Source organism: Cryptomeria japonica, chromosome 7 (assembly GCF_030272615.1).
Source record: "Cryptomeria japonica chromosome 7, Sugi_1.0, whole genome shotgun sequence".
Lineage (NCBI taxonomy): Eukaryota > Viridiplantae > Streptophyta > Pinopsida > Cupressales > Cupressaceae > Cryptomeria > Cryptomeria japonica.
In genome coordinates this window covers 854,912,671-854,940,039 of record NC_081411.1, presented here as the reverse complement: position 1 = coordinate 854,940,039, position 27,369 = coordinate 854,912,671, and the positions used below count along the sequence as shown (strand labels likewise).

The following is a 27,369-nucleotide window of genomic DNA, read 5'->3' as shown; positions in this document are numbered from 1 at the left end:
TATATGACCATTTGTTATTATAATGCCAATATAGATCTTTTTCTTGATTATTTACATCCTATTAAGGAGAGAGCTTAATAATTTGTCTTGGGTCAAAAGAAGTTGGTCATATTTTTTCCAATAGGATTAATCACACTTCTATTTTTATTATTTGATTTGACCTTCCATGGATCTTATGGTGGCAATATTTTGTATTTAATATGAAGTACTTATTGCATAGTTTTCCTAACTATACAAGGTTTCAACAAAAGGAACGTCGTGCTAATCTAGTCAATCAACTAAGAATTATATTCATCTAAAAACTTTATTTGTTTCAATTGTCAATTGGGTAAAATAACTTACCTTTGATGGTTATTCATAGTGGAATGTTAAATCATTAGTAAATTCAGTCTAACTAAGTGCATGCCCTTGCATGTTACTCATCCAGTAGTACCACCAATAAGGTTCATATTCTAAATTTAGTGAGACTATGTCAACCAATGTTATTATTTCATGAGACTTATCCATGAAGTTACATTTGAATCATCAAACTTGCAAATGTTTATTTTGGGTATGTTTGATTTTGACTTTGAAAAGGTCATCCTATTTCTCAATTTCTTAGGGTTGTATATGCCTAGATAGTTCAATTGGGGCTTCAATTCTAGCAATACTTATTACTTAAACCTATGAAAAGCCTCATTGTAGAATTTTGCACAATAGGTCAAAATAAATTGTTGTTAATACAATTTACCACAATTTGACATCCTAGTGAAAATTTCCCCTCAACTTTAAGCGATGGACAATAAATAGTCAAATAAATATTTGTAGAAAATTTCTCTAATCCAAAAGATGACTCACTGAATTTATTGTACCTCTTTTAACAAAAATTAAGGTATTTGAGTGTTGGAATTAAACTTCAAGATCCATTAGAATATCTAACAATTTTTTTTAATAAAATGGCCAAACTAGTACAAGAGGAGATTGAAATGATGATAAAATTGAAATCAATAAAGTATTCAAGGACCAACAATATTTGTGTTCAACTATTTTTTAAAAGTCCTTTAATGGACGGTTCTATCAACTCCTTCATTAAGTAAATCCTTTGTTAGGTTTATAGTGAACCTAGAAATTCCTATGTTTGAGGAAACTTAGATCAATTTACATGTGTTAGCTAATTGGTTAGATTAGTTATAATTATATTTCTCCATTGATAAATATTTTGATGAATATAATCTATCAAGGTTGCAGTTGCAAAAGTCTCTTCATCATTCAAAAAGTGGTTGTAAGCCCATGTACATTGGGAGGAAGACCTGACTACATTGAATCTAATGCATCTATTTTGAGCAAACTTGATTGTGAAATTATAAAATGTGTTACACCTGTAATAAAGAACTATAAAGAATTGTTCCTATCCAATATTTCTCAAGCCTTTCAAAAATGTAAAAAAACTTCAAAAAATCCAAAAGTTGTCTATCTTGTGGAAAAAGTTTAAGAAAAATAATAAAATCACAATAACTTGCTAAAAAATGATCACAACAGCACAATTTTTTTCATTGTGGCTTCTTTAGATATATTTTTCAAAACCTTGTAATGTTACTATCAACTTCATAATGGTTTGTAAGTTGTGGGAAAAAATAAATTACTAACCCGAATTATTCTCCTGATACCAATGTTATATATTTATCATAAATAAAAGACAAAAATCAATAAAATACCATATCATTTTGAAGGAGTGACCTCCATAAACCAAAATATGCAAATATGGTTTTAAACTTTCAACTAGAAAAGTTTTTCTCTTCTTTGTTAATAAACATACTTAAATATAGACACACCATTTTATCTTACTTAGAACCATCTAAAGAATTATCTAAAATTAATAAGTAAAAATATCAAAATTAAACATATCACAAATGCTTAATCATATCACGCTTTAAGAATATGAATGTTAAGAACATAACACTAAATCCTCACACAATTCTCAATTCAAATCAAAACATTGAACATTATCCAATTCCTACCAATCAAAACAAACACTCTTAATCTTACTTAGAACCATCTAAAGAATTATTTAAAATTAATAAATAAAAATATCAAAATTAAACATATCACAAATGTTTAAACCATATTACACTTTAAGAAAATGAATATTAAGAATATAACACTAAATCCTCATACAAATCTCAGTTTAAGCCAAAAACATTAAACATTATCCAATTCCTACCAATCAAAACAAGCACTCTCATTGAGCTCAAACTATCAACTAAAACTAACATATTCCTACATATCTAATCTTCAACAACAATGAGAAAAAAAAAAAGTAGAAAATATGATCAAGGCTATTCAAGACAATTTCCCAAATATGAAAGTTGTGTCCAATCTTTTAAACCAAACAAAACGTTCTAGCTAGAACCATTGCTCAACATGACTCCTTTGATCGTTGGGTTTTTTGGTTGTCTCTCTACCTATCTTGTATAGGGTATTTTGTGTCATCCATAGATACCAATATGGTCGTTTTCTCATATTCTCTATATAATATTTATGTTTTGCTTTATTTTCAAGCAGGTGACCAATAAAATAAATAAATATTTGATACTGAAACATGAATAGCTTTGATCCCTTAATAGAGGTAGTTCATTCTGAAACTTGAAAATCTTGATCCCTTAGAAGAGGTAGTTCAATGGTTATAATTAATTTTTTAAATCATAATATTTTAGGTTACAACCTTTTAAAATGATCAAAGTCAAATAGTAAAATGGTAGGGGTATATATGTCTTGAGAATTTATCTAGATGTCTTAAAATCTACTTATAAATAATTTTGAAAAAATTCAATTCATCAATTGTTTTGATTTAAAAAATTTGTTTTTTTTTTAAGATTTCTTAATATTTAATAAATAAATGTTCATTTTCAATTTTTTTTTTTTTAATTTATTATTGTAAATAAATTAATTTATATATAAAAATTTAAATTTTTTATTTATAGATTAAAAAAAATCAATTAACTATTTTACAAGAATTCAATCTACACTATTTAAATTAAATTAAATAAAAAATTAAACTATTTCACTAAAGTATTAGACATTAAATATTTCTATCAAAAAATGAACCCAACTAGTGTATGTATTTATTCTTTATAATCATAATTTTATATAATTATTTTTTTTTTAAATATCAACTTTTTAAAAATCATTATTTTCTTTTTAATTTTTTAATATATACAAAATAATTTAATAACTTTTAATCATAACTTCAAATATTTTTCATTTAGTCATTAAAAAAATATTGATTTTCATTATACAATTATATAGTTCCTAGAAATTATTTTATTAAAATTAGTTATAATTAATATTACATAAATAATTAAAATAATATAATCTAAAATTAATAATTAATAATTAAATTTAAAATTAATTTTATTATTATAATTATAATTATAATTTTTTTTTAATAAAATGTATATTTTCATTGTAATATTTATATTATATTATAATTATTAATACTAATTTTATTTATTTGATTTAAATAAATAAAATTAAAATAATATAATATAATATTAAAATAACTATGTTTCAAAATTATAATAATTAAAAATTACAACAAATATTTTTATTAAAAAATGTTTTTGAAAAATTTAGTTGCTTTCAAAGAGTTTAAGTCTTTGGAGCAGCATCATAAAAAAGACTACCTAAAGGCACCATTCATTCATTCAGGGAAGTACTAGCCACTACGTGGCTTATGAAAGGGGAAAAACGTATTTTTAATTAATTGTACGCGACAAGCTTTAATATTATATTAGTTGAAGGGACTCTCACACTCCAGAACAGCATGTAAGATTTGCATGGGGACACCTCCCTCAAGCGCTGACAATGCTGTGAGAATTGACTTCAGTTTTAACTTATGTTCCTCCGATCTTATAAAACATATGACATGGCCACTGTCAACCATGTTTTGCAGACTTCGACGTAAGAAATGAATTTTCAAAATTCAAAATAATGCTTTTAGAATGTTCATGTCATTACTTTACAATATCACCAAGTGTTGGGTTTGCAGAGCAAAATAATCAATAATCTACCAACGCTACAACATATAAGCCTTGCACATTGCCTCCTAAATATCTAGATTACCTAATTGCAAAATCTATCAGAATCTGTGAGCAAGAACATTTCTCGAGAGTACTTTATTTCATACAAAATCAAGTTGTACGAAACCCTGACTCCAAATATATAGATAAGTTCCTCAATATCTTACTCCGGTGCACTTATCGTGGTTATTGACGGTTCAGTTTTCCCATTACTGGCTCTTGCAGGAGTAACTTTTGCAGGCGTAGAACGCTCTGACTGGGTAAAGCGTATAAACACTTGCATGACAAGTGTTGTCAATATAATGCCCACTGCCAACCAAATAGATCCTTGTCGACTGCTTAGAAGATTCCTCACAATTTTATATGCAGACACTGCTAGAAGAGAAGACCATGCCAATGTCACCTACAAGCTTTGCAAAGTCAGTATTTACTATAAATCAAAATATGGGGAGAAAAGAATGCATAAATACAACTGCAAGCTTGCTCAAACATAGTTATGTTACAAATAGTAAAAGAGCGATGTAAGCTTAGAAAGAAGTTGACGTGAGAAGCAATCATGCAAAATTTGTCAATTATATAAAGTTGAAAATCATGTACAGCAGGCTCCCTGGTCATTAAGCTTTCATTGTATTTCCAAAGAATTTTGATATGTGAAAGCTTTTTTAAATACTTTGATTATATTCTAACAATCAGGAATGCACTACACATGGATTCTACCTTCATCGCATCAGGAAATTATATCAATGTTACACCACACAAAAGAAGTAAAATAGGACAGTTGAAGTATTTCGAGCTAATGGAAAATCAGGTTAATTTTGTTATATATTGTACTAAACAAGAATGCCATATGGGAAGGCTTCCAAGAATAACTTTACCAGCTATTAGTATATGATGGAAAAACAGGTTAATTTTGTTCTATATTGTACTAACCAAGAATGCCATATGGGAAGGCTTCCCAGAAGAACTTTACGAGCTATTAGTATATGGGCATATATTGTGATTTAGATTCTTTAATCTTTTTATTCGTAACCATGCATAAGAGGCTAAGAGTAGAACAAAGTTCAGATCATGAGCAGAAAAATAATTAAATAAGAAGATATGGATCAGCAATGTCTAGTGTTCTAATCCTGCCAACAATGGAGACTCCTAGTAATTCGGAGTGCCAACAGTAGTTGATTATGTACTCGCAAATTTTCTGAGGGCATGACAAATTGACAGGAACCTTGCAACAGTAAACATGATTGAAAACACATTTTAATTTAGACTGTTTAATAATTTATCGTATGAACCTTGCAAAAAGAGGATTTGTTGTAAGAAATCGGCTAGAAGCTCCCAGCAAAACAGCAATGTTCATGAAAATCCCACAATGAAGAAACACTATTTCAATGAAAATTTAAGTTCTATTGGTGAAGTCACTTGGAATGTTTGATCTACCAAAATTCCTTTCACCTACAGAACTATTAGAGAAAGGAAACGAAACCCTCATCTACCAAGTCCATACTAGTACAACCATTGGCATGTTCCTTCATAAATTGGGCAGTATATTTTGTCCTTGGCATTTTGTAGCGTGACAAACTAAGCGATAAGTTGAAAACTTACAATAGAAGAAATAGATTTTTGAAATCAAAAGTCTTCCTAGAAAACAAAACTAACATATTACTTTCAACTAAGAACTCCTAAGAAGCAGTCATGGGGTTCCTGCATGTTTCTCTATGTAGGCGTCTTATGAAAGAAGTGCCTCTTTTCACAGCTACCTCTGAATTGCCCGACTAAAAGTAAACTCTCATAGACACAAATATCCCAGCTCCTCATCAAATTGAAAATGTAAAAGGACTTTACAGGACATTAGACTTGTTATAGTAGAAAGAAAGGTAAAAACTAAAAAGGTAGCATTATAACCAGAAAATCTTACAAAGACATGATAACATATATTATTAATATATCTGAATTCACTAAACCTTATCAAATGATCCATAAAAATGTTGGAGAGTCTCCTAACAATCCTCAATTACAGAACTAAAATAAAAAAAACATTCACTTCCCAAATACTCAAATCCAAGCTCAAATTGTTTTATTCAGTTTAGTTAGTTCGTTCCCTTCTGAGATGCACCTAGAGAAACTCATGAGTGGGAAAGAAAACAAATCCAGAAGAGTGAGTAAAAAATCCATATGCAACTATTTTTTAGTCTTTTACAAGTGTATTTATTGTCTCAAAGATATTATAGCCCATAAAACATGTACAACGAGCTCCTATACCTGTAGATGGTCACTACTCCATGGAAAACTTCTGTTCCCCATTCAACAGTCCAGATTTGAATTTATTGAAGTTAGAAATGAGAGCCAACCCTTCCACCAGACATCAGATCCTATTATGAGTCCTTGAAGTCCCTTTTTTGGCAGCAAAATAGGTTTCAAATGCTCAGAAGGACAAGAGATGGCATTCCCTTCAACTTGTTGTGTTGCCACTTGTCAACAGTTTAGCAATTATGAAACCACCACTGGATAAAAACATGTGCGTTTGTCACTGACTGAAAACTTCAACTTTTTGGCCCCCGCTCCTCTGTTCCTTAGCTTCTCTAAGATGTTCTGGACCATCACAATGTTGTCTTCTGCACTGAAGACCAAGTCATTGGCTTTCAAATCACCATTGCAAGGATTTTTAAGTTATTTATGTCTTACAGCTACTCGTCAACTCATAGTGGCGACATTTTGACACGTTGGTCACGTTCATAGATCCAATTTTTAACCATTAAACCTTTGATTCTTTTATCAATTTAAAAGGGCCTATTCATTCAAACTAAGAGTCTATATAATGTGTACACATTAAACCATATTATTTGTAATAGATTTAATGTATTGATAAACGTCCAAATAGCAAATCTGTTGCCTTGCTTTTCCTCTCATTTCTTAGTAGGTACCCAGCCCATAGATAGCATGGCAATTGGTATATCAACATCCACAAGTCCCACAAATAAAGAAACTTATATGATTTAGAAATACATTCTTTCCGTGACCTAAACCTCACTCAGTCTAACTTTTAGAAGAATCAGAATCTTATTTCAAAACCAGATAAGCCTAAAACTTTTAAGGTGTGTCTATATATGTAGAAACACTATGATATGACAATAATTTGCTGAATTGATTAATTTTATCAGATTTCCACAATCCATTAGCATATCACATAGCTGCTTCTGAATTTGATTGTGCTTGCTGAATTGAATTTTGATGTTTTGCCTTGCAGATTTCCAGAACCATTATATCAACTTTATACTGATTTCCCTTACACTCATCTATTTACACCAATTATTCAGTTTACTTGGCAAATTCGATGAGTAATAGACTTGCACTTTGTAGTGGATAAAACTAACAAAAGAAAATGTACATCACATAAACAGCATTTCTGGTAAATCTAAATTGCATATTACCAACAGTGGCTTCACGGAACGACCAACTGGTTGATAGAGTTGCTCTCCAAATGAATTTTCACTCTTGTGTCTATCTAATAAATTGTCCTGCTCATCATCAACAACAAACGTGTATTAGCATGAGCCACTATCTCTGAAGCTACCTCTTAAGTTCACAATAGCATGTCCACTTATTATTGCATCAATATTTTGGCTGAATGTACTGAATTTTTTTGTAGTTATCTGTGCAGCGCAAACAAAATCCTTTTCTGTGTAAGTTTTCAAAGCATACCTTTGCAACAAATGCATCTTTGCACCACTGTGCAACTCCATCATCTGTATTGGGCAACTCACTCATGGGATGTCGCTTGATATGGACATGCAACTATATAACAGTAAATCAAGTTCAATAAGCAGGAACAGCTTATAAGGTATGATACCTAGACTCAGAATCTGGGATCAATATTGTTCAAATACAACATAACGATATAAAACAATAGGGGTTCATATAATTAAAAAACTGTTTAGATAGAGAACTCCAGAGAGAAGTACTAGTTAGGAACATCCCAAAATGTTAAAGACCATTTGATAACTTTTAGAATGCAAATATTCAAAGCAGAAAATACCCCACCACAGATGGTTGGCGCTTGAAAAGTCGTAGCATTGTAGGAGAAGCCTCATCAACAGGAACAGCAACAGTAACATCATATATGGCAGGAACAAATGACCGCAAGTTACTAACAGCTGAAACAAAACCCTGGAACCAAACACAATACCATCTCAGAATTGGAATGGTAATGATGCTAGTTCAGGAGCTATTTCTTACCATACCACATTCTGCTAATTGTATAAAGGCAATTTCTACAGAAAAGGTTAGTACTAAAGAAATAGAATCCAATATATTTGTATATAAAAATGATATCTATATTTCCAGATGTATGTATTTGTTGGTAATTGAAAAGAAAGTGGATATTTAACACAAGAATTTGGTTCTTCAATGTATTCTTTTTAGAAACATTTCATGCCCAGTTACACAAAGCATAACTTTTGATGAAAGCAAATAACATATAATGCCCGGTGGAGATTTAAAACTACCAGATAGAAATAAATTTTAAATATGCATTAGAAGATCATAGTGATCAAATTAAGAGAATAAATCTCGACACTTAGAAACAAACAAGTCACATTCACAAGTCAAGTGAAACAATGTAATATTGTGATTTCTGATGCCTAAATTAGAATTTTGTAAGAAAATGTAAATAAGGGGAAAATATTTATGGCTGACACACAAGCATGCTGCAGATAAGATTTTGAAATAGAATGCATGCTAGCTATATTACATCTAACTAATCAAAAGGATAAAAGCTAAAATGACCTGTACAACCATGTTAGTCACAATTGCAAACAGCAAGGTCACAATGAGTAGGTATAATCAGATTGTTTACTATTAAGATAGAACCTTGAATTTTTTATGAAAGACACTTGCCTTAGTACGAGGGATCAGCACATTCCTTGGAACTGGCAGCCCTTTAGATGCTGCATACTCCTGAGCTGCAAGCAACTTAGCATTTGTAAAGCGTGTGCCCTCTACAAAAAGAGCCAGCCAAAAAGGCTGAGTAAAATCTTTCAACCGCTGTAAACCTGACTGAAATTGCAATTTACAATTGATTAGCTATGGTCAAGAAAGTGAATGAAGAATCAGCTACCCGGTTCAATATTCTACACAAAGCCAGTGAATACCTCCAATCTGGCCTCATCCCTTGCCCAGCTACGCTCAAGGAATACATACTCTGAAAACCACATAGACCAGCCCATCACCTACATAAAATTAAGCATAAAACAGGAATCAATAAAGTAGAATAGAACAGTGAAATACAATGAGGGATTACAATGGAAGTACCTTAGCCTGTCACTGAATTGCATTTTTTTAACATATCCATGTATAATCATTCTGAAAAGGAATTGTTGTAACTAAAGGTCTCAAATGCAGCAAATCAAAAATAATACAATGTAGCAAACCTACAACGTTTTGCCCTCTGATGGTAACTTGTCCATTGGTTGGGAAATCCCAGCTTTTAAAAGAGAAATTACTAATTGACTTGTAATTTGAACTCTGACCACATGGCTACTCAATTAAAGGACTAGAATGATACCTAACTATGGCTTTTACTACTAGCAGGTCCTTCCTAACTTCGTTACAGGAAGAACCTAAAGGCCAGAAAGAATAGACAAACCATAAGGCACCATTTGAATACTTAATGGGGCCTCAAAGAAAAATGTAAAGTTTACTAGCACTGGAGAATAACCCAAGCAGTTAATATAAATTGTATATATTTGTAATGCTCAAAATTGCATACCCATACCCTTTTATGAATTGACTAGTGTGCAAAGATGGCATATTTTGCATGTAAATTGGTGTAATTATTTATTCATGTACATGCATATCATAGTAGTTTGGGTATGAAACACTTGGGTGTTTGTGCCACATTGAGATAGTGTGTTGGGAGATTTCCACCTTTTATGGTGTGATCTTGTTATTACTTTATCGTATCCACTTATTGTCGGATGATAATTCCACCTTCGGTGGGTGATCCACCTCATGTGGAATATTTTATTGTTTCTCGTACCTACCACACCTATTTCCTACCTACCCTTGTTTCTCATTGAGCCACATGTTATGTCTATGTGCTCACATATCCATATAGCCTTGCCTATATAAGCAGGCTCATCTTCATTGTATGTAACAAGAACTTTTGATGATCCAATTGATCATTATTTTCATCTTGATAGAATACAGTTTATTCCTATCAATATTTTCTCTCTCTATTTTGTACTTTTCCTTGAGCTCTTGATCTTGGTAAAATCTCACATGGTATCAAAGCCTAAAGGGCTTCTTTTATTAGTCATTTTTTGGAGGCTTCAAATTTCAGAATTGGGGATCTACATTTTTGGCGGGCATCCTACAACAATTTGGACATCACTATTGAGTCTAAGAGGCCGTTTCCATGAAAATTAAGTATAAACTCAGCCTATTTTGGAAAAAATCAAATTTGGAGGAAAAATTTAGCCTATACGGCTAGGCGGTACGAATTTTGATAAAAAAAATATATTTTTAATTTCTGTGAATTTATTTTCATTTTTTATTTTTCATTAATTCGCAGAATTTTTTTTTTGAAAAAGTTCAAAAAACAATATTGTGCAAGGGGGTCCCGTGACCACCCCCCCTCCCGTACTCTACAAACCTACGTTTTGCAAGTGTACAGCCACCGTACACGTGCGCCGCTGCCGTTCGGTCGAGCGCTGACGCCGCCATTCGTTGCCCCCGCGTTCTGTCCAGTGACCTCTCTTCGCTGACTTCTGTGCCCCGGCCGCCGTTGCTCCGGTATTTCGTCGTGCTCCCCTCGTGACTCGGGCGTCATTGCTCCGGTCATGCTTCCACCGTACTCCCGTTGGGCCCCGTATTTATGCTGATCCTAATGCTCAAATTGAATGGCTCACTAAGAATGCTATGGCACTTGGAACTTTGAGAAAATATGTATCAGATGACCTCATTTGTCACATTGATAAGTGTATTACAATCAAAGAGGCTTGGGATATTTATGACAAATTGTACGGCCAAGTTGATGAGATTAAGAACTACAACCTTGATAGTGAACTCACAACATTGGATCCCAAGGATTTTGATACAATCCAAGATTATGTCACAAAAGCAAATGAGCTAAGAGCAAAGCTAAAGGATTGTGGAATTGACAAAAAGGATGCTCAATTGGTTTATAACTTGTTGGACAAGCTTCCATCAAAGTATGCAGCCTTTGTATCTAGCTTTCACACCCATAGGTTAGCTCAAGGTTCCTCATGCACTTCTCCCTCATTTGATGCATTCACGGAGATGTTGATACTTGAGCAATCTAAGTTGACCAAGATGGGGATTCTCAAATCTTCAAAGTCACAAGCTTTGGTGGCTAATAAAGGGAATCAAAGCAATCAAGGAAAAGGCAACAATCAAAAGCAACCTAAGTCAAAACCACAACAAGATGGAGTACAATCCTCCTCTCCACAACAAGGTGATTCTACATCCTCACCTAAGAGGAAATCATATAAGGACAATCTTTTTTGTGCATATGGCAAGAGGTCAGGACATGATGAACAACATTGTTACAAGAAGGATATTGATGAGTTGAAGCATCTTCTTGAGAAGAACAAAATCAGTTTGCCTTCTAGAATGTCTACTTCGGCTTCCAAAGAAAAGGATAAAGGAAAGGATCACTCTTTTGGGACAAATAAAGGAAAGGGAAAAGCTCTTTGTCCTACTACAAGTCATGATTCACGGAGATGGCTTCTAGATTCAAGGGCTTCTCATCATATGGTATCTTCGCAGTCTATGTTCTCTTCATTTGAGCCTTGCCACATGCCACAGATTTTGATGGGCAATCATACATACATGGATGTGATTGGGAAAGGATCTATTGCCATTGGGGATAACTCCTTCAATGATGTTTTGTGTGTACCCCACTTGACAAACAATCTTCTTTCCATCTATCAAATCACACATGGGGCAACTAGGAAAACTGTGGAGTTCACACCTGATTCAGTTATCATTAGAGACTTGGAGACTAGAGCTATCATTGCGACTGGGGTAGTTGATCATGCATCTCAGTTGTACTCTTTTTAACATTTTGGTCCTATTGATGAGGTTGATTCTTCCTATGTTGGTGATTCAGATTTTGAGGAGAACTTTGGGTACTTGAACTTGGGGATTCTCACATGTGACCCCGTTCTTGAGCCTTGCATTTCATCTCCTCCTATTGACATCACATCACCTATTGCACCTGACAATGTAGCTAGTGCGACAGTTTTTCCTTCTTGTGATTCAGTGCAACAGGATATTCCATGTCTTCTAGCTTCAGTTGATTGGGATGCCTACTTGACATACATTGCAGGTTTGTTTGTGGAGTCCTACATTGCAGATTTGGGAGACATCATTGATGATATTCATCTTCTCTTTGATGAAGATGATCCTTCTTCGATTGTTGCGAGGGAACACTCTGACCGTCTTGTGCATTCTCTACATGATCATTCTTTAGAGGTTGACATGATTGTGGATACTTTTGTACAACAGTTGGAGGTCTCTTTATTCTTAGAGGAGACATGTGAGTCTTTGGATATTGTCCTACATTCATCTCCACTAGATCTTGGAGTACCTTTTTCAGCAGTTCACCATTTTTGGAGGGGGTATCTGTTGTGACCTTTTTCACACATCGCCCCATTGCAAATGGGGACCCTCTCTTTTCCTACTTTCTAGGGTTTTGTTAGTGTCCTATGACCTTTTGCTGCAGTTTCACCAAGCCTTGTCCAGTGCAGAGCATTTCAGGCCTAACGATTGAAAGTTAGTTTTTGCAAGTTATGCGATTCCGAAGTGTGAACACCACCAGAGTGCTTAGAGAGGCCAAAGGACGAAGATCGCAATTGATTTGGACGAATTTGGACAACTTTCTATTTTTAGAAAGTTTGCTTTTTTGCTTTTTCCTATTTTTTAGGAAGTTTCGTTTTTGGCATTTTCAGCCCGATCCCCGGTATGGCTATTTTTAGAAAGTTTTTCCTATTTTTTAGGGATGTCTGCTTTTTTGCTTTTTCGGGATGCAAACCTAGGGTTTACATTTGTACCACTGACCAGCTTCGACCGGAACTCAAAAATTCCAAGTTTTGACCTAAAAAAGCTAAATCCCTAGATTTTAGGCTTTTTGCTTTTTTGGGATGCAAACCTAGGGTTTACACTTGTACCACTGACCAGCTTCGACCGAAACTCGAAAATTCCAAGTTTTGACCTAAAAAGCTAAATCCCTAGATTTTAGGCTTTTTGCTTTTTCGGGATGCAAACCTAGGGTTTACACTTGTACCATTGACCAGCTTCAACCAAAACTTGAAAATTCCAAGTTTTGATCTAAAAAAGCTAAATCCCTAGATTTTAGGCTTTTTTGCTTTTTCAAGATGCAAACCTAGGGTTTACGCTTGTACCACTGACCTGCTTCGACCGCGATCCAAAATTTTCAAGTTTTGACCCAAAAAGCTAAGTTCCTATATTTTAGGGGGCATTGGCACCTTCAAAGGATAATCAACTCGAAAAATCATCCTGATCCTCAAATGTCCTGAAATTTGGCTAAGTCTGGAATGTCATCCTGATCCTGAAATTTGACTAAGTCTGGAAAATTGGAGAATCCTCCAAAAACTAGATCTTGCATTATTAGTCCTAGAGGCCCGAAACCACTCTCAAACATCCTGACAATATATATGAAAAGTATAAGCCACTTATACTTAAATGTTATATTTCATATATAGTCTGCCCTCTTGAGAGCCTCCAAAAAGTCCGCCTTGAAGAGCAAAGGTCTAGAAGTCCGCCCATGTTGGAGATGTTTAAAAGTCCGCCATGTTGGGAGGTAGACCAAAACTCCGCCAAGATGGGAGAGATGCTTGAAGTCCGCCCAAGAGGAGGGATGCCTAAAGTCCGCCCTAGGAGGTGTCTCCAAAGTCCGCTCAAGGTGGGAGTGTAGCCTAAAGTCCGCCCAAGCATGCCAAGTGATGAGAAGCCAAGTCTAAAACTCCGCCATAGGTTAGAGAGCCATGAGGAGGTGTCTCCAAACTCCACCAAGATGGGAGAGATGCTTGAAGTCCGCCCAAGAGGAGGGATGCCTAAAGTCCGCCCTAGGAGGTGTCTCCAAAGTCCGCTCAAGGTGGGAGAGATGCCTAAAGTCCGCCTTAGGAGGTGTCTCCAAAGTCCGCTCAAGGTGGGAGTGTTGCCTAAAGTCCGCCTTGCATGGAGCAACTCCAAAGTCCGCCATAGGTTGAAGAGGCCATGGTGGCCAACACTCCAAAGTCCGCCATGTATGTGTAGGGTGCATAGGGATGTAGCCTAAAGTCCGCCCAAGCATGCCAAGTGATGAGAAGCCAAGTCTAAACTCCGCCACAGGTTAGAGAGCCATGAGGAGGTGTCTCCAAAGTCCGCCCAAGGTGGGAGAGATGATAGAAGTCCGCCCAAGTCAGGGACACCACCAAAGTCAGCCCAAGATGAGAGACCACCAAAGTCCGCCCAAGATGGGAGCCGCCACCAAAGTCCGCCCAAGATGGAGGTCATGTAGGAGCCCTCTCCCAAGTCTGCCAAAGTAAGAGAGCAAGGTAGGAGGGACCTTCAAAGTCCGCCCCATGCCTTAGCCAAAATTTCGCCTTGATGGAGAGCCATGAGGAGAGACCTTCAAAGTCCGCCCCATGCCTTAGCCAAAATTTCACCATGTAGGAGTCAACACTCAAGTCCACCCCACCTAAGGAGGTCATGTGGGTGCTAAAGCCCAAGTCCGCCAAGGTTGAAGGGGGCCATTAAGGAGACCATGTAGGTGCCAAGCTCCAAGTCCGCCATGTTGATGGAGGTCACATGGGTGCTAAGGCCCAAGTCCGCCAAGGTTGAAGGGGGCCATGAAGGAGGCCATGGAGGAGCTCACTCCCAAGTCCGCCATGTTTGAAGAGACCATGGTGGAGCTAAGCCTAAAGTCCGCCCCACTTTGATGGAGGTCATGTGGGAACAAGGGTCAAAGTCCGCCCCAATGCCTTAGCCAAATTTTCACCATAATGGAGGCCAAGGAGGAGCTCTAGCTAAAGTCCACCATACCTTGGAAAATATCCAAAAGTGCGCCAAAATTGAAGTAAATTGGAAATTCAAAATTCAAAATTTCACCGAGGCATTGAAAAGTCAGAAACGATCAATATGATGTCATAAAAAACTTATCTAAAATTTCGAATTCGAAGACCAAAATAGAAAGTTTTTCAAAATGGAATATTGGAAGATTAATAAGGATTTTGAACTCCAAAGCCAAAATAGAAAGTTTCTAAAAAAGAAAATTCATGGATTGTTAGCTATTTTCCAACCTCAACCAAAATAGAAAGTTTCCAAGGAAGAATATTGGAGGATTAATTAATATTTCGAACTTATAAACCAAAATAGAAACTTTTGGAAGATATTTTCAAAATTGGAAACATGGCGAAAAAACTTTCTAAAAGAACTAGAGATGAAATTAGAAGTATTATCTTAAAGATTTCTACTTGAGAATTTGACCTTGCTTACAAATACTTCATTTTAACTTCATTATTACATCAAAGAGTTTGAAATTACTAAGGAAAGCTTGGTGAAAGTTCAGTTCGAAGAACATCTGGACAAGGATTTTGACATTTTTTGGAAGCTGGATAATCGCTTTAGACCAGATTTTTCGCGGATTTTTGGAAAATAATCAAGTGTGAGAAGATTATAAAACCTTAGCTGAAAATTTCTGAATATTTTCGAGAAGATTTCTAGCCCTGTTTCTGCACATTCAAAGGTGAAATCAAATTCATGATGCAGATTTATGTATTTTCTGAGTTTTTCCAGAGTTTGAGAGATGATTTTTAGTAAATTTGTTCGAATTTCTAAGGGAGGAAAATCATTTTTTTGGCTAAGTATAAGAAATTTTCGGAGTTATAACACTTGGTGTTGGATTGTGATCACAATTATCTTGAAGGTTGGAGAATTTACATGTGAAAATCCCATTCTCATGGCTAAGTACGAAAATGAAGTGAAATTTTCCAAACACTTAGCCGTTCGCAACCTCGATTTTCTTTAATCCAAGATAGATTTCTAACTTATTTTCCTTTGGTTTTACAGGTTGTGGGAGGAAATAGAAGCGGGATCATCATAGAGATCACAGTTGGAGTTCACAGGCAAGGTTCATCCGGGCGTGAAGATAGCCAAAATTTGGCTAAGTATGGGAAATGTTGAAGGCATGTTAGGGTATCAAGAAGAAGGACATGATCACAGAGAATGCCTGAACAGCTTGACCCCATCATTTCATATTTGCAAGGGGTTACCCAGAGCTTTTTAACCCTCCTCCCACGCAATAGAAAGTGGCAACTAAAGGCAGGATCATCACAGAAAACACAAATGGAGTTTCGAGCCAAATTCAGAATTGAAGACGGGAGCACGAGCAAGGTTCGTCCGAGTATAGAGAGGGCCAAAATTTGGCTAAGTATGTGAAAAACTTCACGAGGGGATTTCTCCTCCAAATTCAAGGCACTTGAAAGAATCTCAAGGCATCAAAAAAGAAAAGTTCTCAGACTTGGTGAAAATATGGAAAAGTTAGATAAACTTCCAACTTCTTGAAGAATTTCATCTCCTGAAGGAATTAAAAAAGACAAGCTCCCAAGCAGAATCAAATGGCGACAAGAAGGAATCAAATTTCCATACTTAGATGATTTCTTGACACAAATTGGGAATTCAAGAAAGACATCCAACACGTTGAGGTGGCGCCTCGTCATTTTCCAACCAGTCAGATCGCTCCAAGTCAGCATGTCCAGGTTCGATGAACCTGACTTATCCAAAAGCTTCTAGAAGGGCACACTTCACAATGCAACAACCTTCTATTTTCATTGATGGTTCATATTTAGCAAGAAGAAGGACAAGTGTCCCAAATGTAATTGGTCGAGGGTAGTTAGTTTTGGGAAACCCTAATTAGGGTTTATAGCTTTCAATCTGGGCCCTTGATCACTGTTTGATCTCGGTCGTTCATTTATTCTTGAAAACTATATAAGGCTACCTCCTCTCATTTGGAGGGTGTGAGGTTTCTGATGTATTGTTGCTTAAGGTCATTTCCAGATAATATATTGCATGTGCGCTGCTTTGTAATCTCTATTATTTGAATGATTTGCATGGTTTCAATTGCCTCAACACTTAGTTAGAATTAACTTAGATTTGCTTTCATTGTTGTTAATTTGAATGAAGTATTTGATAAGTGTCAATTAACGGTGTATCTCCGCTCATACTTTTGGTAAATGGATGATTTTCATTCTACCATGTAAAGTTAGTCTGAGCCCATCCCCTGTGCATCCCAACATCTCGATCATAAGCACAACCCATTGAAGATTGCACCAGCCTTGTGTAGTTGTCCCTAGTGTGGCGAAGTAAGGTTTGGTTTCTTGAGGGCACCCAGTTGATACCGTCTCCAGAATTTGTAGGATTAGATTAGCCTTCCTGAACCCTATCTCTTTTTCCCTTTCTTTTGAAAGTCTAAATCCCAGAAAATCCCCCAAAAAAAGAAGAGCCTAAATTGTTAAATCCATCTAAGTTCATCAGTTCAAAAGAATACTTGTCAAACGTAAGTCCCCCTTGAAAATTTCAGCATACACTACCCAAGAAGCTATTCCACTAAAGTTGCTTGTTCGCACATATAGACCTTGGAATCAGTAGTGATTTTTCAGGAGAGGATAGAATACCTTCGGGTATCCTATCCTAATGTTTGGTAGATGATAAAACAGACACCAACAGTATCTTTCAGCATCGACATGGAGACACTTGAGCAGTTTTCAGAGATTCCATTCATCATGAGTTTTTTTCCTACATCTTCCCTTCATGATTAGGGAGACTTCATGGATACACCTTTGGTTTTGTTTCTTCCTAAGGGGAGGAACGTTGTTCGACGTTCGTGGAGCAATTTCTTCATTCATCTTCGAGCTTCTACCATTGGTGCAGAATCTACATTGAGGGGGGGCTACCTAGCTTCTCTTCTTCTCTCATATGGGGGGGACTTTTTCCTCACATGGGGTTTTGTTTCTCATACTTCTTTGAGAGTTTCCTTGTATATAGTTTTCATCTCTTTTTTGGGGGAGGGTTTTTCCCCATTGGGTTTTTCTCTCTTTCCCCGCTTTATGAGAGATTGCATTGGTTTGTGTGCATTTGCATTTGTGCATGGGTACCATAATGGCCTAGTAGCCAGGACCCATCTTGGATTGCTAAGTTGCATTGTAGACTTAAGTGCATTCCCCTAAGTTGCACGTAAAGGGGGGTGTTGGTGTAATTATTTATTCATGTTGGATATTATTACACCTTCCTTAAGTTTACTTAGGTACATGCATATCATAGTAATTTGGGTATGAGACACTTGGGTGGTTGTGCCACATTGGGATAGTGTGTTATAGGAGATTTCCACCTTTTATGGTGTGATCTTGTTATTACTTTATCATCTCCACTTATTGTGGGATGATAATTCCACCTTCGGTGGGTGATCCACCTCATGTGGAATATTTTATTGTTTCTCCTACCTACCACACCTATTTCCTACCTACCCTTGTTTCTCATTGAGCCACATGTCATGTTTGTGTGCTCACATGTCCATATAGCATTGCCTATATAGCAGGCTCATATTCATTGTATGTCTCTCTATTTTGTACTTTTCATTGAGCTCTTGATCTTGGTAAAATCTCACAGAAATTATGCAAATACTTTTATCCTAGCTTGTCCCCATCATCTCATTCATCCCCAAGATCCAGATCCAATTTTCCCATTTGGCCATTCATTTCCCTAGTTCAGATCTACAAGTGTATTTAAAGGCTAACCTCAAAACTTTGAAGCTGAATTTCTTAATTTCTAGGTTACCGGGTTCGCCTCTGGGTACGGGTCCGGGTTCGACCGGGTCCGTGGTACGGGTCCGGTTCGAACTGGGTTTGACCAAGGTTCGAAAAACCCAGAGTGGGCTCGACCCTTGTCGAATCCGGGGTCAAACCCAGTCGAACCCGGGCGGACCCAGTTGAACCCGGGCAGCTGGGTGGCCCGTAAAGTCAAAAAACAATGCAAATTTTTGTTTTTTTTCAATTCCGCCTTGTAAAAAGTGAAAGTTATAACCTAAAATTGACTTCTAAAACATTTTATTGACTCCTTTCACCTCATTTGTGTTGCAAACAAAAATTTTATGAGAGCAGGTTGAAGAAAGGGTGAACAAAATTTGGCTTCCAAGATCAAAGAGGAGGAGTTGAAGACTGATTTTTGAAGCTTCAACAAGTGTTGCAGCATCATTTCCATACATTTTCAAACTTCCATTGGCTACAAGAGGTAGGTTTTTAAACATTTTTTTCCAACTATTTTTGTTTCACAAATTGTCAAACATGAAACTTGAATATTTTTTTTCATTATTTAGTTTTTGTTTTTGAATATGTTTATATTATTTCTTGCCATAGGAACTAGAATGGCATCTACATCTTCCTCCATTGGCAATGAACAAATAATTGTAAAACAAAGAAATGATCCAAATTCTCCCTTATGGAAATATGTGGACATTATTAAAACAACTTCCGAGAGGTGGGGGATTCCGTTGGAAATGCCATGGATGTGATATTGAATGTAATAGTTCATATTATCGGGTGGTAGGCCATATGTGTGGAATAAAAGGAAGAGGCATCAAAAAATGCCCTGGAAAAAATGGTAAACCTATACCAGATGAGACAATGATGAAATATATTAGGGAGCATGAGGCGGCAGAAGAGAGGGAAGCCCGTCGATTGAACCAAACCGCATCAAAGAAAACAAAGGGAATGCAAGGCCCTTCTAATCCCACTATTGTAGTAGAAGACCACCCCTTCTTTGCCACAAATGAACCTCAAAGTGAACCACCCTTGACACGTAAAAGAACAAAGGGGCCTTTAGAAACCGCATTCCAAAATGAGAGTAGAGACAATGCTGACGAAGATATAGTAAGGTGCATTTATGCAAATGGGTTGTCATTCAATGTTGTTCGCTCCCCATATTGGAAGCAAATGATAAAAAGTGTTAATGAGGCTCCAAGAGGGTATAAGGGCCCCGGTTATGAGAAGGTACGTGGAACATTATTGGAGAAAGAGGTGAAGAGGGTTGAAGATGCATTGAAACCCATAAGGGATTCATGGGTTGAGACAGGTGTAACAATTGTTTCAGATGGATGGAAAGATGCTAAAAACCGTCCCTTGATCAATGTCATAGCGGTGTCCCCTAAAGGGGCAATGTTTTTGAGAGGTGTGGATTGTGAGGGCCAAATAAAAGATGGCCAATTTATTGCAGAAATTCTCATCTCTGCCATTGAGTCTGTGGGACCCCACAATGTTGTCCAAGTCATAACGGACAATGCAAAAAATTGTAGAGCTGCTGGTTTGTTGGTTGAGCAACGCTATGATCACATCTTTTGGACTCCTTGTACGGTACATTCACTCAATCTTATGCTACAAAGGATTGGGCAAAAAATAAAATGGATCAGAGATGTGTATGCAGAGGCTGAGGAGATCCAGATGTTCATCACAAACCACCACATGTCTCAAGGGATTTTTAGAACCTATTCGAATTTGGAGCTATTGAAGGTAAGTGAAATAGTAATTTAATTTTACATTTTCTGATTTTTTTTTATTTTCAATGTTCATAATATCATTGTGTAAGCTATATTGTGTATTCTTCTTTAAAGTTTGGCTTTATTTATTAATCATTTGGCATTAATTTGTGTTATAGATTGCTAAGACCCGTTTTGCATCAAACACAATCGTCTTAAGACGACTTGTGAAAGTTAGAGTGGCACTATGCAATATGGTGATCAGCACCAATTGGGTTGTATGGAAGCAAAGTAGCACTAAGAGGGCAGAAAAAATTAGGGATAGAATATTGAATGAGAAATGGTGGGATCTTGTTACATATCTCTTAACTATCACTGAGCCCATCATGAGCATAATTCGCTATACAGACATGGATAGGCCTTGCATAGGTGAGATTTATGATGGCATTGACTCAATGCTTGAAAAAATAAAGGTCACTATAAATGAAAAAGAGAATGATCCTTGAGAGATTCTTCAAAGAACTGGAAGTAATTATTGTAGAAAGGTGGAATAAGATGACCACTCCTTTGCACCTTCTTGCCTATGCCTTGACACCTAAGTACTATAGCAATCAGTTTCTTGATAAACCAGGAAGGATTCCACCATGGAGGGATCTAGAAGTATCTAATGGGTACAAGGCAGCATTTCTTAGACTATATCCTGATGATGATTTGCAAGATGTTGTTACAAATGGGTTCATAGAATTCGCAAATGGGAATGGTCTAAGTGTTGATGCACTTCGTCATAGATCCAAGAAGGATGCTCACAGCTGGTGGTACTTCCATGGCACATGCTTCCCACACCTACAACCCCTCGCTATAAAAGTTTTATCACAAGTAAGTTTAATTAATTAAAATTTTTAATTTACAAGTTTTAGTTTATTTATAGTTTACTTTGTCTTCATAGGTTGCTAGTAATTTTATTTTTATTAATGTATAACTTTAATTGTTTACCTTGTCTTCATAGGTTGCTAGTAATTTTATTTTTATTAATGTATAACTTTAATTGTTTACTTTGTCTTCATAGGTTGCTAGTTCATCTGCTTTAAAAAGAAATTGGAGCACATACTCTTTCATTCACTCAATAAAGCGCAATAGGCTGCTATCAAAAAGAGTGGAGAATTTAGTATATGTGCATTCCAACCTACGTCTTCTTTCACACAAACAACATGACTACACACAAGGGGAAACAAAGATGTGGGATATAGAGCCAAAGCATATTGATTTGGATGCTCCTGCTTCTCAACTTCTTGCATTGACACTTGATGACTCGGAAATTGAGCCAACTTATAGTACAAGTGCAAGTGGCATTGGCTCATCTAATGTCAATGTCAATGAGGAGGAGGAGGAGGAGGAGGAGGAGGAGGATGAATTAGATGATCCATTTGATGATTAAACAATGATACTTGAATATTTTGTCATTTTGATATTAAACTTGATGTATATGATGCTATTATGGTATGATCATGATGCTATGATTACAAGTTTATGTTTGTTTTCTTGTTTATATGATGCTATGTGACATGCAAATTTTAATTCATGCTTATAGGCTTCATAAATATCAAAATATATATATATATATATATATATAAAATTTACATGTTTTTGTACTAACGAACCCAAACCCCTTTTCAAAATTTTGCCGTACTAGCGTACCAGGTTCTTTGAACCTGATCCTGTGCCCGAACCCGAACCGGTAACTTAGCTTAATTTTGGCCCATGTCTTCTTCCTTTACTATTTATTATGAGCTGCCTAAAGCACAACTAATTTCAAAACGCACACTAAACTGTTGTATTTAAAGGCTAGCTCTAATTCGAAAGAATCATCAAGGATTAAATGAGAAATCTAAAGAGCACATTTAGAATTCTATTTGCAAGTGGATAAAATGAATTATATCAGAGCATTACATCATCATCCTCGGAACATACTTCATGCTCACCTGTTGTCCTCGATCTTGGTTCACCACCATAGAATTATTCTATCCACGGGTTTAAGGAGAACATGACTCACAATTCAAAAGATTCCTGAAGATGTTTCTAAACACTGCCTGTTCCTTATCAGATTTAGAGTGCATACACAAATGCAAAACAGTTTCAGACGGCAGAGTTCAGCCAGATCAGATCCACAAGTTATACATTCATTTCCATGGATGAGTTCAGCTCTGCAATCTCCTTCACACTAGCAAAAGTGAACTAAAAGTTATCACAATAAGAGTTCTAGGTCAGTGACAGTCAACTAATAAGCCCTTATTTTCAGATATCTTGGTGAGTGAAATTCTAGCATCTACAAAGTGCGATCTTCATCCAATCTAGAGCTAAGTACCTTGCATTTATTTTATTTTATTTCCAAATTATTTACAATATGTATTTCATCTATCTGATATTAGTATGAGATTGCTTCAATTATTTAATTAGCCTAGATTGTTTATGTGAGTGATTTTCCCCTTAAATAAAATAGTGAGCCCAACTTACGTACTTTGTCCCTAGGGTTTATTCCTTCTCCATAAGGGTTTCAGATCTAATGGTTTTCAATAATATACATTTACTTCAGATCTGAATTGGGTTTGGATCCACCCTTGAGTGTTTATTATTACTTTATTTATTTCCTTGGTTTGGCTTTATTATGAGATCTATTCAATCCCTAACCCCCACTCTTTGGATTTGGAGTTTAATCTTCAATTTCAGATCTGATCTTAACTGAATTTCTGATTTCATATCAGATCTGACATCTATCATGGACTCTCTTTGTGCTTTGATTATTATTATTCTTTTCTCCTTTGTGATGATACTATAGCCAATGATAGAAACGATGCATTTCTTGAGTACAACACTCACTATTGTTGAGTGCTGCACTATCACAACTGCAACGCCTTCACCAGGTCGTCTTGGTCAAAAAGTCATCCTTTACATCACACATGTTGCACGGCCTCCTCGACAATGTTGCCGATTCTAGTATTCCCCATCTTCACATGCTGGTGCTGTAAACTGTTCTGCTGGACACTAGAGAACTAACAAAAAAAAGTCATTCCAATGCTGGAAGATGTCCACAGAAGCCTGCACACCAACAGCATTACAAAAAAAATGTATATCTGCACTTCTCCCTGGTGCTATACCATGCTGATCCAGATCATGGCCAATGCACCTTTAATCTCTGTTGCAGCTGAAAATAATAACCGACTCTGATACCATATTAGAGCAATAGATTTCAGCAAGGGCTACCAACTGGCAGTACATTGAATTGTAAATGTACCTATTAAAGAGACTTCAAAGGGAAGCCAAGTTGGCTATCCGTGCAACAAGCTATTCTAAACAAAAAAGAAATCTCAAAATTTCTCCTAATCTGAGTGCTAGTTAAAACCATTAATTCCATATGCTAATATGTCTAACAATGTAATTTTTTGGATAGCCCTTTGTTCCTTAAATACAAAAAAAGAGGATAATAATTATCATTTTACAAAGGTCTGCCCTACAATTATATTAACTCTTATTTAATTATCTATTTATTTATTTTTAAATGGGTTTATTATTCCTAAAAGTAAAAAATTAACACAAGTATTCGAATTATTACTATGATAAATCTATTATCATTAAAAATGTTAGTTGTGTCACTTTATCAAAAAAAAAAAAATGTTATTTCTGTAAACAATTAAGTTCAAATTAAGAATGAAAAAAAACTTATTAAATTTTTTGTTCTTATTATTGGCATTCTTATTTTATTTCTTCTTATTTATTAATTTTATCACTATTATTGTTATGCTCTTTTTTATTTATGTTATTATGATAATTATTATTATTACATTTAAGATTATAACTTAGGGGTCTCCACAAATTACTGTTCATCCATCCTCCATCTCTGTTGATATTGTTAGCATGTTTGTAATGTCCCCTTTTTGTAAATGCCCTAATGTTTTGCCCTTTATCAGATCTGCTCTTATTTGATGCTTCTGTTTTTGGAATGGACTGCTGTATCTTACTGTGTGACAAACTCAGTCTATTCTGCTCCTTTTTATCAGATCAGATTTTCCAATTGATCATTCTCAAATCTGAAAGAAACCTTCACAAAATTCTGTCTTAGGACTGCTACAAATATGTGTCCGATTTCTGCTCATGAATGTCTGAGATTTTCTTCTCATAGTGTCTTCACATATCCTCCTTAAATCTGTTCTTAGTCTCAAACTTGTAATGTCCCTTTCCTGGATTGCCTTGTTATCGCAATGGTGTAGATGTTATTGCACAATCGCTTTGCTGCTTGCATGATTATTCTGGATCCCCTCTAATTTAGAATATGAGGGGGATATGATACACAGCCAATCAAAATTGCTGAATATTAATATCTTATCCAATATCCGTCTGAATCCCTTTTCTTATCCTTGAATGCATGGGTGTCATTCTCTTAAACCCCGTCATCAGCTTGGAAGGTTATGTCTTCTCCCAAAGTGGTGACCATTGATTATATGCTCTCTGACTCTGATAATAACTAAGGCAACCATAACTTTTCAGAGATTAATAACAACACCTGTCAATATCATTAGTAAACACTATTCTTATTACTTAAATAAATAATGAGATCGCTTCTATGTATGATTTGTTCTGAGCGCAGTGAACTAAGTTAATATTTATGTTCATGTCTTATGGTTCCCTGTCTTGTTAACCAGTGCTTCTCCCTAATGATCGCTGCCATGAGGGATTGAGTGCAATACAAAATAGCAAACACTGTTTTGTTATGAAAGACGATTTCCACCCATCCTGTTCGCTGTCGATCTGTAGACTTAGTGCTATGGTTAACTATGAAACAAAGGAAATTGTGAAGTCTTACTGTTCGTAAGACAATTTCCAAAGATCACTCGATGGTTGATTTTAATGTCATGACGGGGACATGACAACGTTGCATGATTCAGTGGCTTCTCAAGGGTATCTCTAGAAGTCTTCTCGTAGTTGGAGGAAATTAACAGAAGAAAAAGGAATAAGAGTACATGAAGAAATTATAAGCAGAACTAATCTTTCCTCGAGAATCATATAGACGATTTCTTCCAAACACGAAAACTGATAATTGAATCGATGGCCATTGTATCCCTATCCAAAAAATATTTTAACCTTTGGTACAGAAATGATAAAGGAGGGAAGCAAGTATTTCATGGGATTTAGTGAAAAGAATCTATTGGGCAAGTTTTAAGAAATTCAAATAGCAGAATCCAAAGCCATTAATTAGATTAAGAGACAGGCATTTGAGATATAGTTCTAGTGAATTACATAGACCAAAAAATGGTGAAATTCAGATTGATATGGAGACTTTGATCGCTTCTCAAGTCTGGTGATTACAGACGATGTAGAAATTTAACTGACTTTGCCTTTATCTAATCCCAGTGCAAAAATTGAAGAAGTCATGAAAATAAAGATTGAGCAAGCAGAAATCACGTAAGAAATAGCTAACAACGCTAAATCATGCATTTGTGATTCTGGTCATATTCTGATGGTAGAAAGCCTTTAAAAACAATAATTTACTTATTTCTAAGAAATTAAATTCAGAATAGTTAAAATTTCATTTTCTAAGAGAGAAATACATTGGACAGCACATTTATAATGGCAGACACAGAAAATCTCACTGTAAATTTGCTTATTTTCCACAAATTTTAACTCGCTATCTAATAAGGCCTAATTTCAAAACTATAAAATGGATCCCTCCAAACAAATAAAGCAAAAGTTGCAAGTTGCAACCACTTTGGTGTACTGATCCAGCCTGTAAATATCTGCTAAACAGATCTTTTAGGCTTCTATAGCTAATCAGCTTTGAATATATTTTAGATCATCCTATTCTAATTTTTGCAAGCCATTATAATCTTGTCCATCTATCTCAAGTTTCCAAATCTCAGCATTGCATCTTAAGCACTGGGACCTGAAATATATTTGGATGTAACTCTGCCCACTATGTTTCTCATACCCTAGCTTATGAAAAATAAATTGAATGAATGAGTCAATAGTCAGATAATGTATTCAACAATATACGAGCATATATATAGAGATTACAAGACGACATAAAAAGTTAAATGCTAAATAAAGCTTAAAAGCTAATTAACTAAAAAGCTAAATGACCATTAAACAAGGAACTAAATATAGGTGACTAAAATATAATTAAATATTCTAATACCCTCCCTTAATGGTCATTCTATCTGCTAACTACCCTACAAAAGACACTGCAAGTCTTTTGATCACAAACGAAAAGAACACTCTGCTGCGGTGGAGACCCTCCCTGGATCTGAAAAGTGTTAATGACCAAGAATAACATAATCCATCCAACCTGACGTTGGGTAACCAAACTGAAACCTGAAACCATGATTTTGAGGAAAAATCAGCAAACCCTCGAAAACTGAAGATACAAATCATCATTTTTTGTAGAAAAAAAATGGTAAAAAAAACTTGAAACGATTTTTTGTGGAAAAAATCGAACAAAACCTTGAAACTTCACATGGCAAGACCAAAAACACCACGTGGTAAGACACAAAACATCACGTGGTAAAACATCAGACATCATGCGCGAAAACACCAGACAACATCACGTGGTAAAATACCAGACATCACGTGGTAAAACCCTGATTTTTAAGAAAAAAAATCAAGCAAAACCCTCCCATGATTTTCTATGGCAAAAAATCAGAAAACCCACGCAAGCTTTGCAGATGACAGATAATAATTTTTAAGGAAAAACTTCTAAACCCTGCAAACAATTTTTGAGGA

The 27,369-nt window shown here is 35.6% G+C and overlaps 1 protein-coding gene across 1 annotated transcript in view; it reads right to left on the bottom strand.

Annotated features, from left to right (window-relative positions):
- Positions 1-3,860: 3,860 nt before the first annotated feature.
- LOC131028941 (1-acyl-sn-glycerol-3-phosphate acyltransferase PLS1) overlaps positions 3,861-27,369 on the bottom strand; it is a 48,361-nt gene continuing 24,852 nt past the window's right edge. The window contains exons 7-12 of the mRNA XM_057959319.2: positions 9,203-9,280; positions 8,949-9,107; positions 8,094-8,219; positions 7,755-7,847; positions 7,484-7,570; positions 3,861-4,461 (exon numbers count right to left, since the gene is read on the bottom strand). Coding sequence (XP_057815302.2) covers positions 4,222-4,461; positions 7,484-7,570; positions 7,755-7,847; positions 8,094-8,219; positions 8,949-9,107; positions 9,203-9,280 — 783 coding nt within the window. The 3' untranslated portion in view covers positions 3,861-4,221. The remainder of the gene's footprint in view (positions 4,462-7,483; positions 7,571-7,754; positions 7,848-8,093; positions 8,220-8,948; positions 9,108-9,202; positions 9,281-27,369) is intronic.